This window comes from Leuresthes tenuis, unplaced genomic scaffold (genome assembly GCF_036924035.1).
Source record: "Leuresthes tenuis unplaced genomic scaffold, fLeuTen1.0.hap1 SCAF_10, whole genome shotgun sequence".
NCBI lineage: Eukaryota > Metazoa > Chordata > Actinopteri > Atheriniformes > Atherinopsidae > Leuresthes > Leuresthes tenuis.
The window spans coordinates 18803347-18819123 of record NW_027325364.1 but is presented as its reverse complement, the minus strand read 5'-3'; the positions used below and the strand labels follow the sequence as shown (position 1 = coordinate 18819123).

Genomic DNA, 15777 nt, shown 5'->3' with positions numbered 1-15777 from the left:
GATAGATTCGATCACACACACACACACACACGCACTCGCATAGGCCCGTGCATGCACAGTTGTCTGCGTGCGCACACATCTAATATGGTGTCTTGCTTACTTGCAAATGGACAGTGAGATGTGGAGAGGGACAGACACAATTCTGAGCTAAAAAACAACAAAAAATAAATAAAATAAGCAGGAAATGAATTGTTCATGCAGCTCCTGAAAAAGACACAACTGACAGCACAATGCAATCAACTAAAATGTCAGTGAGAAGTGGCCCATGAGAGGTGATTGGGCCTTTAACTGCTCCAATCAGCAAATGGTGCTATGAGGCTGTCGACATCTGTCAAGAAAAACAGACTGCACATGGGAAAGAATAGAGTGCTCTTGTGTGACAGAAAGAAAGAGCAAAAGCATCGGTCCGCGAGTACGTGTGTGAGAGGGTGATCTTTAACGTGGCAGTGGAGAAGTTACTTGGCCTTTTCAGCTTCAATCACAGCCAATCGGTATGATGATGTTATATAAGTGCTGGTGTTCTTCAAAAGAAAAAAAAAAAACTAACAAAAAAAAAAAACTAAAAAAAACAGCAGGATATTATTTGGCCTCGACGTAAAGATGATGGATAAATATAATCATCCCTCCATCTCTACCGCCGTGATTACCACCATCACAAGAAGAGTTGGAGAAAAGAGAAGGTGATGGGAGACTAATTAGGAGAAAAAACATATTTTAAAAAGGTAAAAAATAAGGGGGGGGGGGGTCCGAACTGTGTCTGGAGGGAGCGTGATTGGGGCTGATAGACAAGAAGAAGAAATTTGGGAAGAGGAGCAGAGGGAAAGGAGAGAGGGGGTAAACGGGGGGGCAGGAGCAACAAGAGACAAAGAGAAGTTAAAAAAGACCGTTCTTATCTTCTTTATGTAGGTTAATTGACTGAGGGATTAAATAAAAAAATATATAATTCAATTCAATGCATGGACGTTAACAATAAAAGAGTTGGTAACATATGAAATTATTCTTAACATACACACACAGATAGAATTAGGTAGTGTGTCTTCCAAGTATATTTCTAATTATCAGTTAATTGTTATTCCCTATCATTAGGAGGGTGGTTTTTTTTTAATTGTAATGTAGCCAAGCAGAAAGCCTACCTATACATGAGGGGGACAATTAGCCACCTCCATTAACCCCTGGTTAATTACAACCTCCACTGCTGCTTCCCACAGCACTTTTCCCACTCCTCTTTACCCCTCATCTCTATCCCCGGGCCTTCATCCTCCCCATTTTTTCCTTTTTTTTTAGAAATTTGTGCCCTCATTCTATTAACTGTTATCGCAGTCATCGTTGATTCTTTGATTCAAAGAATCTGTTGTGGAAGTCATTGGATTTTTTCTTTCTTTTCAACTTAAAAAAAAGGTTTCTTTAATCTTTTTTTTGTAGGTTAACATTACCCTAATTCTGCCCTCAATGTCATCCATTTTCTCCTTTCAGATTCTTCCTATATTTTTTCTCTTGACTTTGTCATCGGGGGTTGAGACGAGGAATGTCCTTCAGTAAATGAGAAGAGTCTGTTACTTTATGCAACTTCGCCTATCTGGGTCAGAAATCACATTTAAGCAAATATGTGGCATTGGCCATGTTAACTTACTGACAAAAGATTCTATTTTCTTGAGCTTTGTCCCTTCACTGAGGCATGCATTTAGAAGACAATGTGGCTCTGGCTTCCAGCAGAACATTTTAATAAGACGTGCTGTGATAATGGGGAACAAGGCATTGCAACTAAGTGAAAGCACCAGAGGTCAAATTGTTAATCTAAGCAAAGAAAGATTTCTGCAGCATAAAATCAAGGCTACAGTTAAGGTTTCTAAGGGCTACTGCGCGGCATTGTTTAACAAATTCCTTCTAAAGCACAAACAGGGAGGCCAAGAGACCACAGCAACAGAAAATCAATACATCAAGCTTTGTTTGGTGGCAGAAATGCAACCTCATCACTGATAAGTCCTTTTCACACATGAAATGGAGGTCTGAAACGTTTTTGAGATGTTTCAGAGGGGTGACGTGTGAGAATGCAGGGCAGTAACGGTGAGGCGCTTTTCCTGTGGGGGGGGTATGGTTAAATGCTGGTTTAGGGCAGGGACACGCCACCATTTGTGGGTGAGCTGAGTAAAGTCAATGAGAAGAGAAAACCATACAGCACTGGATCACATCAACATTTATGTTCGGAAGTTCCTTATCATTATTATTCTTCAAGGTAAACTAAAATATTCAAATCATGAGCAAGGTAAGAGATTCCTTGTTAAAAATTCTGATTAATACCAGCTGCTCTCCTTTGCTGACATCTTAAGCCATCTCAACTCACAATAGAAATCATCCTCTAAGGAAATCAAATGACCGAAAAGAAAACCGACCGGCAACCTGAAGGGAGAATAATGACTTTAAAGACGTGGATTTCTGGGCTCATTTCGGTAAAACGTGGAAATGGTTCTGCGAGGAAATTCCCAAAACACACCTGTCCTAATACAGAGGAAGGGGTCACAAATTATCTTGCAATGACAAACTTGACACGGATCAAACCGGTAGAGTCGCCGGTTGATTGATGACAACATTTCCTGGGTTGGCTGTTTGCAGAGAAGAGCTCATGAATCCGTGCAGTTCACCTGGAGTTGCACAGGTTTTATAAGCTACTGTGAGATGACTGAATAAGGTCGCTGGAAATGATACGCAGGGGATACTCAAACACTCAGATGGTATCAGGTCATCTCAAAGTTACAACTTGTCGAGCTTTATGAGGGGAGTAAAATATGCCCCAAGAACTTATTTCAGCCACTGGATCAAGCCATGGAAAGGACTTCCTTCATGAGAGCTCAGCTTTAGAGGCAGTGCTCTAGCTGCCTCCTCCTGGAACTTAATAATCTGGAGAACAATTCTGAAGAATTCTTCTCTCCAACTAATGTACACCTCTGCTGCTCACTTCTCCAATTCAACACTTTTGTTCTTTTTTTTCTAAGCTTTTATTTCTATTGTCTGGAATCACACCACTAACACACGTGTCGTCATGCGAGGGCGGAAAATTGCGACAACGCTTGACGCCATGTTGTTACTTCAACATTTAAAAACAGAGAAAGCAGGGTGAGAATGGTTTCAGTGATAACTCAAAGGGAGAAACGGGGGAAAAGGAAAGAGGGAATAACAATGTCCGTGCTCTGTGAGAGAGAACAATAATGGTTGATAAAATGAGATTGCTAAAGAGGACACAATGGCCCTTAATTGACTCATTAGTGAAGAGGAAAATGAACTAATGAATGGAAGAGGAGTGCTGCAGCTAAACTGCTTGGTAAGCAAAATGGAAGGGCATTTAGTTTATTAAATCTAAGCACAGCAATATTATTTGCTCACGGAGAGGATAGCACATGAGACTACCAGGAGAAAAACAAAGCAGTGGGAAGCAAAAGGTCTGGAGCCCAGAGGTATTCTAGTTTTATTAATCACAGATGTATCATCTTTGATTTATCTTTGCACTTTTGGGTGATATAAGTAGTCTGGGTACTTAGGTATACGGTATAAATCTATTTACAAAGTTACAATCATGGTTTTGTGTCTGGTAGAAGGCAACAAAATGAATATCACAATCACACACTGATTAAACGTTACTATGATAACTCGGTTTAAGGTTAAGCTTAGTCAAATGAGAGATACGATTATGGTAAGGGAATTCATGTAGATCACTGCATTGTCCTCTGAGGCAAAGAGTACATAATTACGTGTGTTTGTGTGCAGAAGTGTGCTGTGAATACCTCGAGGTGTTCCAGGATATAAGGCGGGTTGGTCATACCCAGCCTCAGCATGGCCCCTTCAGGAATCTCCTCCACCAGCCTCCACAGCAACGTGGGCAGATCTGTTCCGATGTCTCTACCATAAGCACCTGTGTCCTCACTGGTCAGCCAGATCTCACACACTCCCTCTGCGAAGAGATAAACATGTGCAAAAACAAGGGTTAAACAGTGATGGCTGTGCTTTTTAAAAAAACTGATGACATAATTGTGCTGTTGGAAATCATTTTTCATACATCGTGCTCTTAAAAAAACAAACTGCCCAATAAATCCCTGAGCAATAGGTCCCGCGGGACCATTCTTTGCTGTGACTGTAAATGCTGTGACACAAAAGAGAATCCCATAGTTACATTTCATTAATTGGATTTGGAATAACCTCAACCACTGCAGGTAATGAAGACTAACCTTATTAAGTCATAATTCACCAACTTAACCACAACACAGGTTTTGGCTATCATTGCGACACTCATTATCAGGTAATTTTTGCAAAATTCAGCCCAAATTTATTCAGAACAATGCAATAAGCACAGCTTATGGTGAGTTATTTTAATTTTGTCATAACAGGAAGTTTCTTTTGGCTGAATATGACACCAACGAGTGTCATATTAAGCCAACAGTGGCAATTTGGACCACTTTTCTTCTGCTGTGAGGCTTTCCTGGTCTTAATGGCTGCAGGGCTCCCTTGAATAATACTGGTATTTAGTTCCTTCCACAGATTCTTGATAGATTCTATTTCATGACATCTAAGCTTATAGATTCAGCTCTCAACTGCAATAAACCAATCCTAAATACTGATACTGTTTTCTGTGAAGAAACTCTTGACCGCTTTGGCAGCATGTTTTGAATCAGAGGCTGGTTTACAGCCGGTATTATGATGGATCTTGGCAGATTTGGTGACGAGCTCACCAGTTCACAACTGGTCTTAAAATGTACGGCCACTTGTAATCGGATATCACTTCCCTGCTCTGTAAACATGTCGTCAACAGTATGTCCATCTCTGTTACTTTCAGTGACCCGAAACGTCGTCATAACTTTCGACATTACCTTTCAAATGAACCTAAGTGACATTAATAGTCGTATTCTGCTAATTTGTTTTCAATAAGCTTCGCTGTGCACTAGATGTGATATTAGAGAAATAAAAAGGAGCATGCAATGATTGATTAAGCATTGTTACGGGCACCACTGCTGACTTCAAATATGCAAACTGGAGCTCGTCAAGCCCCAGCAAGTGTTGTGGGGAGTCATCTGCTGATAATAAAAACTGATTTTACTGCCTGTAATATTTCTACAGGCTATATGCGTCTTGTTACGCACTCCCACCGCCTCTCCCAAAGCTGCAGCCCCCCTTCTGCTGTGTTGTATCAAAATAGGAGCTTTGAGGAGCACAAGTAAGTGCTGCTCAGCTCTAAACTTTAGAGGCAAAAGGCGGCTCAAGGACCTACAGGACAGACCCGGCGCTTTGGTGCTGCTCTCACAGCTCGTTTGTTCAGTTCCTATAAATAATGCACTCTGTTTGGCGTCTGCATTACACGGACGAAGTTTGAGATAAAATGCTAGCAGAAACCCTCCTGTTGCCACGGTGAGTTTTGGCAAAGGCAAGCTTTTGTTTTACTGTCCTGAAGTGGGGCCTCATTGTCATCAATGCTTGATTATCTTTGCGCTGTATCTGCTGGAGTGTCTGCCTTGAAATTTCAGAGCCACAATTGATCCAAATCTTAAGAATGGCCTTAGCAGTGATGGACAGATTCTCCACAGCTTCTCATGCAATCACTTTTTTTGTCAACGGTGGGATTATTATTTTCTTTTAACAGTGTGGAACTCTGTTAAAGTCCTGATAATGCGTTGCACAGCGAGACTGTCCCTTGAAAAGACTTGGATGTGGCTTTATAGCCCCCCTTCCAGTGAGCAGCAACAATGCTCAACCAGAGGTCTTCATGGAGCTATTTGGTGTTAACTGTGACTTTAAAAGAACCTAACTACAAAACCGCTGCATCGGCTATTCTCAGTTTATAATAGATTCAATGTACCACAGCAACAGTTGATATCTGGCAAGATTATGATCACATTTTGGCTCCTTTATCAATGTGGAAAAAAAAAGATAAAATCAGATGTTTTACTCACATTGCCTCACTACAAAGTGCCTCCTGCCAGATTCTTCCACATGCTATGATTTCATTACCTTACTAATGCTTCAAAGATCTGGTAGAAACTCAGTCATGACAGATATTGACGAGCATCAGAAAATATCCATCTCGCACACATTTACTGCAGGACTGGAAAGGTCCCACGCAGCACATGGGGACGATCTACTGCCTTCATAATGATCCATCATTTGGTTGTAGGTCTGCAAACGGTCGAATGTCTGCTTAAGCTCTATGTTTGGAAATATTATATCCCTTACAGGGGGCTCGAGACAAAGCGCATGTGCACACAAGTGCATAAAAAAGACCCTGCACGACCACTATTATCATTAGCTGTGCAGGGACGGACAGAAAGATGCATGTGCTCATTCAGATGGCAAAGATGGTGGCTAATTGGTGTGTGCGCGTGTGGGTGTGTGTCTTAGAGAGAGAAATATAGATGTAAACTACGTGTTTAAATATGCGTACTGGGCAGAAAGATTAAAAATGAGGACAGCGTAATTGTCAGGAGTTGAATGAAAGGGTTTCCAGAGATGATCATCGTGGACATTGAGATGCACTAATGATTTCTGGAACCATTCATGTCCAAAAACACCATCAAAGCCATTCATCAATCACACACACTAAGATCACATCAAGACAACACACACACACACAAAATACAGGGATGCTTTTAGAATGTGAGGTTAATTTGCCTCTGTATGAAATAAATTCAAATCAAATGTCACCTTGGTGCAATAGTCATTCTTTCTTTTTTTGCATGATTCTATTTGTTTAACTGGGAATGTCAGTTCTGCTTTAAGATAGTCTCTGAGAGGTACCTCAGGATCTGCCTGGCGACTGACAGCCACACTGGAGGATCTGGAGGTCAAGCTCAATGAAAGGTCGTGTTATTACCTGCTGCCACGATGAAACAGAAGATCATTATTAAAGTGTTGATTTTCTTTTAAAAATCCATAATGTGTTATACTCTTAATCTTTTAAGCCTAAAAGAAGGTGTTGAAAGCAATTCCCAACGCAGCTAAAGGAAGCTCGTGTGGGATGAATTACGCAAATCTTGTTCCCAAGTCAGTGCCCTTTACTGCATCATCTATATCCCAGGAGTGAATTTATTCCTACAGCCAGCACAACAGCAGCGTCATTATCAACTTAAACAGGCCTGTGCCAAAACAACTTTGGAAAAGCAGCCGCTTAATATGAGACACTGACCTACAGTAAATTGGGCTGGGAGCTCAGTTTCTTTTTTCCAAAAAACAAAATTCCTGAGATTCCGCAAACACAATGCTGCTGGGTTAGTAAGCTTGTGTATTGTCTGCCATAGCATACCTCTTGTGACTTGTGTGTTAATCATGTTTTGGGGAGGGGGATTGCTCTGGAGAAGTCTCATGCTTAGTCAAGGCCACAGCCATGCATAGATCTCCAGATAAACCCAATAACCTGCCCAGTAATTTGCCCTTTGGCTTGCTTTTTATTAGGTGTTGCCAATGGCGTTATTGTTGACCAGACGCGCGGGGCAGGTAGCCATCAGGAAATGCCTGCTCGCTCGCTCTCCCTCTATCTGGTCTAATACACACTGCACAGCTGCTTCCTCTGGGTGCAGCACAGAGAACGGTTACAGTCTCGAAACGTACTCGTTTGAAAAGTATGTAATCTACTTCAACACCCAAGAAGACGAGAGTGCAGCAGTTTGGGCTGTTGACCCAAACACCAAATGGAGACAACAACATTTAAGATTTAATGAATTTAGAAAACATGGGAAACTGTGTAATTTCATCATTTCAGTCAACACAACTTAATACTAAAGCTAAATCCTTTTTAAAGTCACAAGAGACAAGTTTCCATGCCGCACCTGTTCACATTACACATTCTTCACCTATGCCCTTTTTTTTCCCCCCTCTCTTTTTATCATGACGTCAGAGCATTTATAAACAAGGGTGGAGAACAAGGAGGTTTCCCTAAGAGCGTTCAACAAAAAAGAAAACAAGGAAAAAGCAGCAATGCGGAGACAGCGCAGCAAACGGAGCGCATTAAAGATTAAGATCCAAAAAAAACATTTAAATAAATTCTAATGAATAACTTCAAATGGAGTCAGACCAGAAAGACTTGGGGTTTGACCTCTCTGGGTTGGTGTGATGTTTGGCCAAATACAGAGACAGGCAGGGAGAGGAAACAGTTGTATTATGACAAAGTTCCATTAGTCTTTGTCCAAGAAAAACACCATCAGTATGCCTGACCATGCAACACAAATATCGACCAATCATCCCTCCAGTTCTCTGCCAAATACTTATGTGCTGTGTGTGTTTGTGTGGACAAGTTTGTGTGCCTGACACCACTCTTAAGAGGGCAGTTTTTGCCTCATGGAGGCATTCTGTTCACCTCACAATCTCAGAGAGCTTTTAGAGATAAAAGACTTGGTTTTATGGTTGGAATCAAGTCTGAATGATTGTACGTCAATGTAACATCTTCCAGAGATGTACTAATGATCGTTGAAACCGTATCTTTAGCAAGCAAAGATCACCTTCATCTGATTTTGACTGTCTGTGTGTCCGGATCAGACGTGTAACAATCCCTTAAATGGAAACAAATTGTGCAGAAAACCTCCTACAAGTACAAGTGATATCTAATAAACTGCTCCTCGTTTGACAGAGCAACTCAATGACAGGCATCTACCTGCAGCATCTGCTATAATTTTACAGAAACAGCTCCAAGTAGCAGGCTTTTATGCCAGAGTTTCAAGAAAGAAACTGGTATTATGCCCCCCCACAAAAAAAAAAAAAACTTTAAAAAGTAACTGCATTGGGCAAAAGGCAACTTAGAGCATTAGAACAGAGACTTTGGGTCAAAGTTTAAGAAATGCTGACATCATGAGAGATGAAAGCAGATTCCTCTGTACATAACCCTCACCACGAAGCATAGATGTGGATCAGTGGTATTTTGAGGGTGTTTGGTCTCAAACAAAGCTAGTGGTGTCACAAAGCCACGGGCATACACAGGAACTTGTTGCTAGTTCCCACATTGACTGTTTATTCTTTTTGTTTTTTTTAAACCTACCTTTTTTATTAAAAGTCTCCAGCTAATAAAATTTGTAATGGAGGGAAAAAAGTCAATTTGAAATGAATGTACAAAAGTATCTGCACTTGTGGTGTGAAGACTATTGGACCCCACCGTGCAGTGCTTTTATGAATAATCCTGTACTATATGTGGATTGTGTACATGAATCGACTCAAGTTATCCTTTTAGCCCGATAATATACGCTTGAGTTCAGCATCCCTGTTTATCTTAATCTCTTTGGTGTGATGTACACTTTGATTGGGTGCCACAGGCTGTAATGTTCAACAGATTATAATTTAGATGCAAGCAAAGATGATCCCATTAGACTGTATGAAAACCCTCATTTCCAGTGACACAAATCAAAAAACGGCAAAGCATGTTACAGTTTATATGTGGATGAGGAAAGCGTGGCAGGCTGAGAGGGAAGCCAGTGAAAACCATTGGCGTCAGTTTCAACACACGATACTTCCCATTTCAGCAAATTTCTTGAAACAGATGGAAACGTTTTGAAAGACTTCAACATCTGGTTGTTGGTCATTGGATTTGGAATACAGTACTGTTTTCAGAAGAAAAAGCTGCATCTTTTCAGCATTCCACCTCAGCACTGTACATATTGTATGTTGCAAACCGGTCAGTCTGCAAATCATATGTAATGACTACTCAGAGAGTTACCATGTCCTTTGTGAAAGGCTTTCATTTGGCTGCAGGTTTGGCCATTTCTGTAAATGGAGGTTTTCAAATGGGCGCTTAAACCTTCAACTCAAGTGAACTCAAGGTTATTTACAGAATGACCACATTCGGCTCCTTCGCTTTGAACATTGCCATATATTTGATGATTCTATCTCCAAATTAATGAGACTAAGACAGTCCCTTGTTCATTGCTTCCTGATTAGGTGGACGGGCTATGTTCCTTGAGGTTGCAGATTGGCGAGAAAACTGCTAACATGGTTCTTCATGATTTTATTACCAAAGTACTGATGTTTGTGAAGCAGATTTTACATGTGATGTACATCTAATCAAGTTTAGAAAGTGCCACCAAAAAAAAAACAGCATAACGTTGGAGCAACATAATGCAACTTGGACTTTAACAATAGTTGAATGAAAAACAATGTTATTGTGCAATTTCACTGTTCCGCTGATGCTGGAAAATCACCAGTTAACAATGGTACACTAAAACTTGCATGGACTGATAACTCTTGATTATGCACTGGTTCTTATGCAGTGTGATCTATATATATGTATATGTGTGTGTGTTGGATTAACATGAATTAATGTGATTACTCACAGATTTAGTCTGCGGTTCCCTAATTACAGAAAAGGACAATCTGACTTCACAACTAAGACACGACTGTTATATTTACATTTTACTGAATGCAATGTGCGATAATTCAAGGATGTGACCCTTTGTGCTGATCAATAGTATGACTTCACGCTTGGAAACAGATACTTCTGAAACACGCGACAAAGACAAACATGCAGTGCATTGGCTGCTGCTTGGAGCCATCAGTTCATTTGTGCAACATGAATATGTATCAGACATCAAATTAAAATGCTCTTAAAAGGATGCATAATCACGAACACCGTAGTAATTTAAACCAATGTCTTTTTTCCTCACATGAAACACGCACACACACACACACCTCAATTACAACCAAGCAACACTTTTGTACAGTGCCAGTGACTGGAAGGCCCGTCTGACCTTCAATCACATTAGTCTTTCCCCTATCCTCCCCCATCAACTGCTTCCCGCTGGCTGTCTTCTTTCACAGTAAACCTCCTCAGTCAGCACCAAGCAGGAACATTTTTTTTAAAAGATAGTAGGAAATGTGGTTGAAGAAATCAGATGATGGACTCAGATACCCAATGAAAATAGATAGTGTGCGATGTAGCTCAAATTGGGACAAATAGATTCTTATTTTGGAAGATTAGATTTTCATTAATATCATATATCATATTATATTGTATTGGAATATTCTCCAAATTGCAATATACTTGCTGCAAATGCATCAACATACAATTACACGCCGTACATCACATTAACTAAATTGCTTTTCTATACATGGTATATTCCATATAACTATTATTTTATTTGGCTTACACCGTCCTTAATCCCCTGCTTCCAAACGTTACAAGTAATCATGAGTAATATCTCTCCTCACTTCACTTATTGCATCTCATTTTGCACAAAACCGAGCTTCTTTTCAAAGCTTACTCTTACTCATAAACATTTTCCAACATACAAGCGGCTCCATACTGTGCGATGACAGACATGGGCCCACTGCACATATTTACACACTGCGACTGGTGCACAAAAACCACACACAGGAGTTTAATTGCAGTAATTAACCAGCTTAATTTAGAGCAACGACTGTTGATGCGGTGCGTGGGTGTCTTGGCAGGTAGCACCATCATCACAGATTAACCCAACACACACACTTCTTATATGCAAACATCCTCTCTCAGGCAAGTTCTCCAAATACACACGTATGTGCCTGCTCCTTGATGTGTTTCTGTTCCACATGCATGTTTGTGTTTCCCCTGCGTAAGGATTGAACATGCTTGGCTTAATCAACAGCCCACACGATCCTTTAAATAACACCGCATCAGTTTTAACCCACTTTCACACACTTCTGAACTGAACTACAGGCACGACGTTCTGTGTGCCTGTGAAAGGATATGGAGATATGTCAAAGCTCTGCTGTGTGCATGTGTGGTATTAGAAAAAAACATGTCATAGCTTATATGGGTCACACATATTGTATAAATGTATCAAAAGTTTCTGGCAAGGGGGCTCCAAGTTCACTGCACTTTGGCATGTGTGTGTGTGTGTGTGTGTGTGTACTGAGCATATGTGCGTGTTGGCAGGAGTGAATGCATAAGAATGGAAAAGAATTAATATGGGGATAAGTTATATATTCTCTTTAAACACTCCTGATTTTTGCATGAAAATTATTTGCATGTTTTTGTGAAAGAGGAAGTCTATTTTGGGGGGCTTCCAAGTAGGGATTTGTAGGGACCAAAAGTTATCTATTTGACTGGCAGAAGTGCTGCACACTAGTGGATCTTCAACTGAACTTGAACTAACCTGAGCAAAGTGGAGGTTTTGGAAGAAAAAGAAATTAACTTTTGCTACAGAATTGGCAGTAAATTGAAACTGTGAAACTGTTATGTCTCCAGGTGTGAGCTATGTCCAAAATATGTGGATAGTTACTTGAATGCAATTTAATTTCAGCAGTTTGGAAAAAAAGGAAAAAAAAAATCCATGATGAGTATCTACAACCTTGTCGTGAAAAGCACACAGTCATCTAATATATAGATCCCTTTTTTTCAGATGCTTAAACGAAGCACGCGCGTAATTCACACAGTCTATTAGATGGATATTTCTGTGACAGTAAAGAAAGAAAAAAAATTCCTTCAACTCTTTTTATATCACAGCGTTAGTGACTGCAAGTGGTTTGGATCAGCTCCAGTCACTGTAACCATACAGGGAGATTAGTAGGACCAAAGACTCATGGCACTATGTTCACGACCGAGTTCTTAATATGGGACGGAATAGTAGTTCAGGCCTGTTGTGTTTGAAGCCGGGGGGGGTTTGGTTTTCAGGTATAAATAACTGAGAACCACAACTGAGGGTTCTGAGACGCTAAGATTAACGAGTCATTCAGCATCTTGATTTGGGGTCATGTCAGTATCTGGGAGCACTTCTTGTACAGGCACCATCTCTGTTAAGGTCACATTTTGTTGCTCATATGTGACTCGAATCAGATTCTTTTTTTTTTTATGACAGTGTGAACACACATAGAATCCGGAATCGGATTTTTTCCCATGCGACCGTAGTCAGAACGGTCAAATCAGAATTTACACGACTTCTACGTTGCTCTCAACCAACGTTCGTCACAATTGTGCGCAGGCGGAAGTCACCACATGTCTGTGTCTGTCTGAGCAGCACAGTGTGGCACTGAGTCAGTATCTTCTCTATAGCTGTTTGGTTAACGTTGCATCATCACTGAAATGATAACCAACAAGCACAGCCAGATTATGTCATCAACCAGCAATATTATTAACAGCATATTTTAGTACATTAAGAGAATATTAAGGCATACAAGTCTCATTAGATAATATAAATAATCCAATTTCATTCATATTTACAGGTAAAACAAATAAGCACTGTAATATCTCTCTTGATTTTCAATTAAAAGCTACAGGTCACAGGTACAAGGAAAATTAGGACACCACTTTATTCCCATTATTTCTGGATTTCATTTCACCACATTTGAAGCGGCAGCAGGTAAACAAGCTTTTCACTGATTTTCAATGGTTTTCTAAGTGCTGTAAGTGTGAAAGCTGTAGCCACACTTTCCTGAGACTTGACCAAATGTCTATCAAGATAATGAACTTGTGCACCGTACGTCGTTAGACGCACATGACTTGAAGCAGAGAGGGTGGACAGCGGGCCGATGGGACGAGAGGAATAGACAACAGGAAGCATGTGACGCAGGGAGTCCAAAGGAAGGGCAAATTTTATTTTTTCTGTAAGCGTCAGAGACACCAGGAACAACAAAGTGCTTGGGGCATTAGACACACGCGCGCACGCAAGCACCCTAGTGTGTCTCAACATTCAGATTATATATGGAAATGAGTTCCTATTAAAAAGTCATTGAGGTGGTAATGGTTCACATCAGCTGTCAAAAAGTCATGGCGGTGTACACGCACACACACACATTTTCCAATCATAAATAGAATCACAAAGACTCATGAGGCCCATATACACACACAACCACACACATAGCAGGACTAAAGTTGTGTTGATCAGACATTAAGGTTTAACTCCTTTCAATTCGAGGCTGTTGACCTAATTTTTCTGAGTGTTGTTCGTGTGACTGTGTGACTGTGTCGTGTGTGAACGCGTGCGCCTGTGTGGGCATTAATTTGATAAATAATGTCTGGTCAGTATTTATGCTAATATATTCATGAGCCACCAGCAGGCATCGTGTTTGTGTTTGTTAATTCATTTAACCAGCGTGTGTGTGTGTGTGTGTGTTCATATGGAATTAGTTACTGTACCAAAGCCCAGATGAACTCTGCACTCTGCGTATGTGTGAGTGTTAATTATGTTAGTGTTAGTAAATCTAATAACATGCATGCATTAATGAAGTACTGTACTGCAGAAAACAACCTTATTATGTAAATATTAGCATTTTTATGTAAATATATGGGACTATTTTCTTAAGGATTTGGAATAATGGCTGTGGTTTGTTTGTTAAATGAAGAATCTGAGAAACAGATAGGCCATATGGAGGGCAACTGATCTCAATCTGCCAGCCTACATGTGTCCAATCCTCATTCGATCGTTTAAATACGGTCACTGTATCTAAAAAAGGCTGTTATTGACCATAAAACTGCACTTTTTCAACAGAAAATTTATGGATCCCCCCCCTGAGATTTAGCCTTTACTAATATTCCTATTGTATTTTCATTAAAAGGTTAGAATGCACAGCACAAAAAACATGAATTGAACCCATGTCATGCTCTTTTGATAAAGGCAAGGCCTCTGGACAGAAGTTTCTGGCCACTGTGGCAGTGAGCATTGTTTGGAGAAGACCAAAGTAAAGAAACTTCTTCATAACGAACTGTGGAGCATGGTTACGTATGTGAGAGTGTACATTATGACATGCTTACAGTTTTTGTCGGGGGAGGGGGTTGAAATTATTCATACATGCCAGAAAAAACACAAGACATCCTGTAATTGAAAGAACCCTGCATGGAATATTTGACAAAAATCCGAGCAAGCAATTTATTTGATTTTTTTTTTACTTTTCTGCTGACTCAGAGCCAGTGCCTAATTTCAAACCAGTTCTTTTGAGTTCCAGCAGCCAAACCACAAGCTGTTGGTCAGAAAGAATCCAGTGCAAGGAGGTCAGGGGCTGACCAGCCACACCAACTAAAACACTGTGACCACCATGTAAAAAGAAAAAAAACAGGTCACAGAGTCACAGTTTGATCTCCTCCGTCTGATCCAATAAAGAGATGTCACACCAAGCAGTGTAACCTAATAAGGTTCCCCTCATTTTTGCTGTCCTTTAATGATTAAATGCAGCCAAACGAGGCGTAAAAACAGAACTTCTCACAGCCATTGTTTGTGACTGCATTTATATGCATTGTTTGTTGTTTTAATGTCACCAGCTTCTGTTTACATCCATGTGCCTAACTGGCAGTCAGCATTTAGCCAACCATTGCTTCAAACAGTCTTCTAATCTAATCAATCTGCGGAAACGAGACGCACAGCACAAACAATGAAGCAGACGAACCGTCTCCCTGACTGCTGAAAAGACATTTAAACCATAAGCACCCTATGTTCAGACATATGCTATAACATAATGATGGGGATCTGCGGCGGTTCTTCGGCCAGTGAGAATGCTAATTAGTTCCCATAATGCACGCTGCACCAGCTCAGCACCAGCACCTGGTTCAACTTGGTCAAAATTAGGTAAAGACATTAAGTCATGTGTGATAGAGGAGGCAATAATAGCTTATGAGGCCATAATTTATCAAATAATCACGTCTATTAATCATTTTGTTAGATGAATACACGGGAAAGAATATTTCATCTATGTTGTCATCTATGTCCTTTTTCTCTAAACATGAATGCAAACTCGCACATCGGAAAAATCCTTTTCCTGATACAACATTATGCCATAAACAGACATACGGTGTGTGCATCGCGTTGAGACAAAATTTAAGCTGTAATGGAACTCCTAACATAGAGGTATAAG

The 15777-nt window shown here is 40.4% G+C and overlaps 1 protein-coding gene across 1 annotated transcript in view; it reads right to left on the bottom strand.

Moving 5' to 3' along the window:
• Positions 1 to 15777, bottom strand: part of cdkal1 (CDK5 regulatory subunit associated protein 1-like 1) — a 200245-nt gene that overhangs the window by 81210 nt on the left and 103258 nt on the right. Inside the window, exon 9 of the mRNA XM_072394633.1 lies at positions 3777 to 3943. Within this exon, the coding sequence (XP_072250734.1) occupies positions 3777 to 3943 (167 nt within the window). The remainder of the gene's footprint in view (positions 1 to 3776; positions 3944 to 15777) is intronic.